This window comes from Mirounga angustirostris, unplaced genomic scaffold (genome assembly GCF_029215605.1).
Source record: "Mirounga angustirostris isolate CCGP_5_RB_7025 unplaced genomic scaffold, mMirAng1.0.hap1 SCAF_4, whole genome shotgun sequence".
Classification (NCBI taxonomy): Eukaryota; Metazoa; Chordata; class Mammalia; order Carnivora; family Phocidae; genus Mirounga; species Mirounga angustirostris.
This window is the reverse complement of record NW_026991712.1, coordinates 26,361,503-26,369,174: the sequence shown is the minus strand read 5'-3', so window position 1 is coordinate 26,369,174 and position 7,672 is coordinate 26,361,503. Positions and strand designations below refer to the sequence as shown.

General features: G+C 32.6%; 1 protein-coding gene across 3 annotated transcripts in view; it reads right to left on the bottom strand.

Moving 5' to 3' along the window:
- Positions 1-1,866: 1,866 nt before the first annotated feature.
- CSMD3 (CUB and Sushi multiple domains 3) overlaps positions 1,867-7,672 on the bottom strand; it is a 1,202,189-nt gene continuing 1,196,383 nt past the window's right edge. For all 3 annotated transcript variants that reach the window (XM_045896021.3, XM_045896023.3, XM_045896024.3), the window contains 2 exons: positions 5,874-6,009; positions 1,867-2,178 (listed from right to left, as the gene is read on the bottom strand). In XM_045896021.3, coding sequence (XP_045751977.1) covers positions 2,019-2,178; positions 5,874-6,009 — 296 coding nt within the window. In that variant the 3' untranslated portion in view covers positions 1,867-2,018. The remainder of the gene's footprint in view (positions 2,179-5,873; positions 6,010-7,672) is intronic.

Genomic DNA, 7,672 nt, shown 5'->3' with positions numbered 1-7,672 from the left:
CTTGGGGAACTATAAAATATAAAGAAGAAAAACACCCATGTCTCATTATGTTGCTAATTAAGTATATCGTATGTAGTTTGGCAACTTTAAAATACCAAATAAATGTGGGCTGTTTATTCTTTTTGCTATCCAGTACACTGGCAGACAATTTTGAAAAGAATACACATTTTACAAAAGCAATTATCCATTTTTATTTTGTTTACATTGCACTGAAAATTTACATCATACTTTTACAAAGTTTTTTTTTCATAAAAATATACTTCTTTACAAAAGTGTATGCATTAATATAAGAGGAGTAGCCAGTTGCAGAAGAAACATTGTTTAAACAAGATCTTAAATGTATTAACCTTAACATTAATGAATGAATCATTGTTATTGCAGTCATTTGAATAAACAAGAATAAATAACTGATGGCATAAAATTTAAAACAGCATCCTGTCAGTAGAGTACAATGTTGAGAAAATTGTATGAATTTCCAAAACAATGTATCTCAAAGTGGTTTACAAGAAATTCACTAAATGTTGTAGAGATAGATCCAAGCAGCGCTTCCCGGGTGCAATGATTTCTCTTAGGCACTCTGTCTCATGATACAAAAAGTCGAAACTGTTTACAGAGTTTTCCATATTTGAGAGGGACAACGACAAAGAGTTCACACTGGGTACATAATTTATTCAATGAAGTAAAACATGCCATAAAAGGAAGACAATGGCCTATTAAATCAATATGCCGGCATTGCTGTGATACATTTGTAAATGAGCCACCAATAACTTGCCAATGCGAATCTTAATTTGATGATGAAAGAAACCTGTCATATCTGAAACCTGCTTCTTAAGAATAAGAGTAGAGGAAGTTTAAAATACATGAAAATTTGGAAAATCTACGACTTTAGGAAATAAATTTATATTGGTGATTTGACAGTGTAAATTTTTTGTAGTCATTATAGTTATGGACTGGTCCAAAATGTATGTCTAACTCATTGTTAGATAAAAGTTAAAAGCTTAAAATCTTATATTTCTAACTTGTTGTTGATAAAAGTTCAAAACAATGTGAAATAAATTTAGAGGCTCAACTGGAAGGAAAATAGGATATATCGTAGCCAACTATAGTAGATAGGTTCTATTTGGTCTTTCAAAAACTTTGGAAAGTGTGGTAAAGGATGGTAAGTTTGGTGTCTCAGATAACTGCAAAACCATCATTATTATAGATAAGTTTTGCCAGCTAGAGTGGTTTCTGGGTGACAAAACAGACTGAAGCAAGGTGTTAAACACTGCCCCATGGCTTACGGAGTAATATTGGTTACAACATAATGAGGGGAATTGGGAAAATAGCACAATGATCTTGCCATTTGCAGAAACTGTGACAACCATCTAAAAAAAATAACAATATGATACTGAAGAACAAAAACCAGAAAGAGTCAAATCAGAGTAGGCAGTCTTATCTCTTTTGTGGCATAAATTAGCTCTTAAACACTTCAGGGCATGACTCAATCTGAAATAATCATGGAAATAAGGAAGACAATGACTCAACAAGAACGGAGGGTGGATAGAGTGGTGTGAAATACAGACTCATGGGTGTGATGTAGCTCATGACAGTTAAAGAGAAGTCAGTGATCTATTGACTCTTGTAAGTATAGCTCTTACTTTCTACCCTATATCTTTTTTTTTTTAAACCCAGTCCCTCTAATATACTTTTTAAAGCACAGAAATACTGATAGTGGATGCTCCTCCAATATATGCAAATAAGTTTATGTTTTAGAATAATCTCCTTTTTTAAAAAAGCAAATAAACTGTGAGTAAGCACTCTCAGAGTGCAGCCAAATTTCTGTAAAACTCTCCATGGTAAACATGAAGAAGAATTATGGTCCAGTTTATGAAAAACACTCTTCTCTCTCATTCCTCAGGAAAAGGTGACCCAGCAAGTCCTGAAAAGTGTGCTTTAATTTGTTTAGCAGTGAACTAAATGTGCACTGTTTTGTGTGTCGATTTCCAAGCTTCTGAAGAAGGCAAAGAGTTGCCAAGTTATACCATTGTGCAGACCGTGTTCAAGTTGGGATCGAATCGTACTGCCTTCCCTTCCACTGACTTTGAGTTGGTATCATACATGGGGTTTTCAAAAGCTGCTTGGCCATTGTTATTTTCATGAACTGAACATCCTGTATACTGTGTTTTCGGTGCAGTCCTGTTGATGAGAACACTGATTAGTTATGTGTTAACGTTCTTCTAGAAATAGCAGAGTAGGGCTCAAACATACTTGAATTATCATTGTTAATGCATAATGTAACTTCAAAGTATTAATTGAGAAATCATAAGCTCAACACATCAAATTCAAACAATTTACCAGTCACTTTTAAACCCTGAGTGACTTTTATTATTTACATATAATACATACTAATGTACAGTGCCAATATGAGTAATACAAGTATAAGTAAATGTATTATGGCTATTTTCATAAATTTAAATTTTCTGATGCAATAATAATCATTATGAATTTGCATGTATAATATAAATAAATTATAGTGATGATAAACATAAATCTCATTACTAACCATCCATCCATTCATTCATTAATTCCTCAAATATTTACTGAGCATCTGTTATGTGCCAGGCATGATCTTAGGCATTGGATATAGAATTTTTTTTTAAAGAAAATGCAAGGAAAGCATTACTCTCATGGAGCTCATAATGTAGTGATAGAAAATAATTAATTAATAAATAAATATTTGTTAAATAAGTTAAAATAAAAATAAATAAATAAAACAAGAAAAATAGGTAATAAGAATTGTTCTGATGAAAAAGAAAGCTGTTGATATGACAGTAAGTAACAAGAACCCACTTTAGAAGCAGTAATAAGGAAAAGCATCTCTGAGGAGATAAAATATAATCTGAGACTTGAAGGACAAGAAGGAGCCAGTTCTGCACTCATTAAAAAGGATTTCAGAATGAGCAGACAACTAACACTGAGGCCCAATTTAGGATGGTACTTGGAGTATCCCCAAAACATACTCAATTTTCTTAAAAATGGTATACATTAGAACAATAAATTCAAAATCTCAAAGAAGAAATGACTATACTGATAATTAAGTCATGAAAATAGTTTCCAAAGAGTTACTGATAACTGAACATTTGGTTTTACGTAACAAAACACATGCATTCTAGGCTGGCTAGTGTAACTTGCTGGTCTTGAATTCTTTCTTCCTTTTTTTATTTCTCTATCCTTTGGCAAATCTTATTTCTAGTTTCCTACATCCCACTGCATAATTTGCTGACATTCATTAAAGAGAAGTCAGTGATCTATGTGAAGTGGTATCTTCACATAGGTACAAAGGCAGACTTGCTCCAGGCAGTTTCTGGGACCTAATTCCTAAAATAGATATATCTTAAAATAGATCTGTTTCTCAATTCCTTTGTTTATACCAAACACTACAAATTTCAACTATTTTATCATATTTTGAATTTGCTATTATATTACTTTATTATTTCTAATGCATTTTCTGAATTTTTCTCCGTAGTGAACATTGTTAGGTGATTTGTATGGCAATAAATTTTGTTAAAGCTATCTTAAGTTTCTTTCAATGGCATCCTATACAGTTACATTCTTACAACTTGTTCTTGCCAGGTGCATAGTTCTAATGGATAGTCTTTGTCTCTCTTTTTTCAAACTAGATTCACAATGAAAACCAAAAGCAACATCATTTTCTTCTAATTAAGCAAGAATCATGAAGATATAAAGACATGTTATAAATAATATTGAACAACAGCTTTAAGGAAAATAATATCAAGTTTCAGAAAAGTTTACAACATCAACAAAAATTAATTCAAAATGAATGGAACTTTTGAATATAAGAGCTAAGTCTATTAAACTCTTTGGGGAAAACATATAGGTAAATCTGCTCTTGATTCATGACCTTCAATCTGGCAATGATTTCTTAGATATAACACTCCAAGAACAAATAACAAAAGAAAATAAATAAATTGGACTTCATCAAAATGAGAAACCTTTATACATCAAGTGACACTATCAAGAGAGTGAAAATACAACTCATAGAAAGGGAGAAATTTTTGCAAACCATATATGTGCTGAGTCTAGTCTCCAAAATATATAAAGAACTCTTACAATTCAACAACAAGAACAAGTGACCAAATAAAAAATTGGCAAATACTTAAATAGGCATTTCTTCAAAGGAAAATGGCCAAGAAACACTGAAAAGATGCTCAATATTATTGGTAATTAGGGAAATGCAAATCAAAACTACAATAAGATACCACTTCACATATGCATTAGGATGACTATAATAAAAAAGAAAGAAAAGAAAACAGAAAATGACAAGTGTTGGCATGGATGTGGAGGAAGTGGAAGGGTGCATACATTGCTCGTGGGAATAAAATATGGCACAGTTGCTCTGCAAAACAGTTGGTGCTTCCCCAGTAAGTTAAATGTGCAATTACCACAAAACCCAGCAATTCTATTTTGGGGTATATACCCAAAAGAATTGAAGTGGGTGTCCAAACAAAAACTTGCACAAGTGTATATATCAGCACTATTCACAATAGCCAAAATGTAGGAGCAATCCAAATGCCCATCAACTGATGAATGGACATATTTAAACAGAACACATTCAAACACAATGGAATATTATTCAGACAGATAAAGAAATGGAGTACTGATAAATGCCAAAACATGGAAGAAACTTGAAAACATTATGTTAAGTTTAAGAGACCAGATATAAAATATCACATAGTACATGATTCCATTTATACGAAATACCCAGAATAGGCAAACAGATACAGATAGAAAGCAAATTAGCAGTTGCCTAGGGCAGGAGTGGGAGGAATGGGGGATGACTGATTAATGGCACAGTTTTCTTCTGGGTTGATGGAAATATTCTGGAACTGCAGTGAGGGCTCCATGACATTGTGAATATACTAAAGGCCACTGAACTGTGCACCTAGAATGGTTTAAATGGTTTTATGTTATGCATATTTCACAAAAATAGTTTTTAAAGAAAGATCAGAATAGCTTGCTTTATAGATAAATTTAGTGATAATTTTTTATCATTAATAAAATCTGATATTGATAAGTCCTAAGCAGCTGCTAATATTCAATAATTACAAATTCATGTAATATTAAATAACCATTTTTAGATAATCTAGGCTGAAATTTATAATTATCAGTTTTGAGAAAAATACATTTAGTAACAATATTCATTTAATTATCCAGTTACCTACATATTTTCTTCTTGATAAAGGATAGTCCCAAATAGCAGACAACTATATAATAAAGCCACTTGGGATGTTGTAATGGACATAATAAACAAAGACAAACTAATACTATGTATGTCATATAGTTGATATATAAGAAATATAACATATTAATTGCATAATCTTCTAAAAGCAGCAGAAGAAAAGGAGATTAGAGGATTTTACCATCTGTCTGCCTGGGTGAAATCGGTCAGCATTGTCATGTGAACTAAGAAGGTTTGGGCACAAACTTCTTCCTAATTCTCTAAATAAATCTGGCAGCAGGTATCACCTCTTCGATTTAAACTTTAACCTGGATTTTGTATCTCTAAAGTCTCATTATGGAGAATGCAAAACTAACCGGTACAATTAAGTATGTGCCAAGAAATTGACTCAAAAAAGTAGTAAGTGTTAAGTTGAATGTTCATGCAAATTAACAGAGTGATTTTTGTTTTACCACGTTGGGGTGGTGGGAGGCAGGCAGGGGAAATAAGGTTTTTAACAATTGTTGCAATATTTGGCACACCTTGTTTTCAAACACCCAGAAAAAAACATGGAAGTTATGATTTGAACTAGAGTAGTAAAAAGAACATGAAGATTTTGGAAATGTTCTGTGAGTGAAATCAACAAACTTACCTTTGTTTATAAAGATAAAATCCAAATCCTGCAAATATAAGTGCAAAAAAAGGCACAAGAATAGCAATGGCCACAGAACTACTGTTTGTACCATGAGGCTGATTTGAAGAATTTGAGCCTTCTGACATGTTCAGCCCTATAAAAAAAAAAAAATCAACTTTTTTATCACAATTGATTTTTATTTTTATGAACCAATCATTTTCTTTCTTTCTCAAGATATCTACTAGGAAATGTACATAGGAAACAAAGTAATTCATGAAACTCCTTCAACTCTTTTCCATACAAGTTTGTACAGTGCGTTCTATTTATAAGACATTTTCCCAGGAAAGGATACAGAATAAAAAATAAGCAGAGTCTCTGAACTGAGGAGTTTATACAATTGTGGGAAGAATACCATGACAAAAAAGTAAGTGTAGACATCAAGCATGAATTAATGATCAATGTGCTTGAGGAAGAGAGGGAGTAATTCTATCTGGTGATACGTAAGAATGTATTCCGGAGAATATACAATATGAGCTTGGCTTTGAAGAATCAGTAGAACAATGGATGGGAGAGGAAATAGGACCATCATAAGCCTAGAAATGGGAAGGTGAGTGGCCTATTTAGATGTGACAAGCACTGGGGGTAACTGTGTGGAAAGGATGTAGAGGTTAAGTATGTATCAGTGTGGTAGGAGTAGGATGCTAAAATGGTAAAACTATGGCCAGACCCTGAAAAGCCATAAACATCATTCTAAGGAGTTCAAACTTGTTACCTACCTGCAGTGAGGGACAACTGTGGGTGTTTAGAAATAAAAGCCCCTGTGATAAGACACACAGTTTAGAACAGTGACTAGGGTGGGATGGACTTGAGGGGATCTGGACTGGAAGCAAGAGTACTTCAAAGGTCATAGCAACATCCCAGATAAAAATGGAAGTTGATTGTATCCTAGAGCACTAGGAGGAGCATGAAAAAATAGATGTAGGGGAATATTTTGTAGTTAAAAGTCAACAGAACCTGTTGGTTAGGATAAGAGGTAAGAGGGCACATGAGAAGGGTTCTACTTGGGGATGAGTAAATGGCAAAGACATTAGCAAAATTAGGAAATGAGAAGAATCAGGTTTGTTAACATGTTGGATAAGGTTAGGGGAAGAGAAAATAATGAACAGGTTGTTTTTTGTGTTTTGCTTTTATTTTCCCCAGAAAGAAATATCTCATTTTTTGGTTTTTTTGTTTGTTTGTTTGTTTGTTTGTTTGTTTTTTTACAGGTTCTGTTTTAGACATACAGTGTGTGAGATGTTTTGGGGAATAGCTCACATAAACATCTTGCATTAAATTACACGACTGTGTTAATGTCTTGTGTTAATGAATATTTTATCTGGTTTTCAAAACTAACAGAATTTTAGGCAAGACATTACCTGAAATGACATCTTATTATTATTGTTCACTTAGAGAAAGCAAATTTCCCTTTTTGATAAATAGTTATATTCAACTAAATCACACCTTAGTCCAGGTTAAAAGTTAATACCTTATTTCTACCTTATTTTTCAATGGACTCAGAATATTTATGTAAAAGTTCAAAGTAATGGAATTTTGAAGATAAACATCAAATAGTAGTTTTTAGAACCTGAATTTATTCTTTATATATCAATACCACAATATAATAATGGGAAACAATATACCTTAGGAAAATTATCTACAAAAGCTATGTTAATAATTATATTCAAGCAAGACCATTAAATGTCTGTGTATATTTTAGAAGAGTTGGGGAGAAGAATGACAAAATCCATGCCTCCTACTACAGGAAGTTTACATATCTG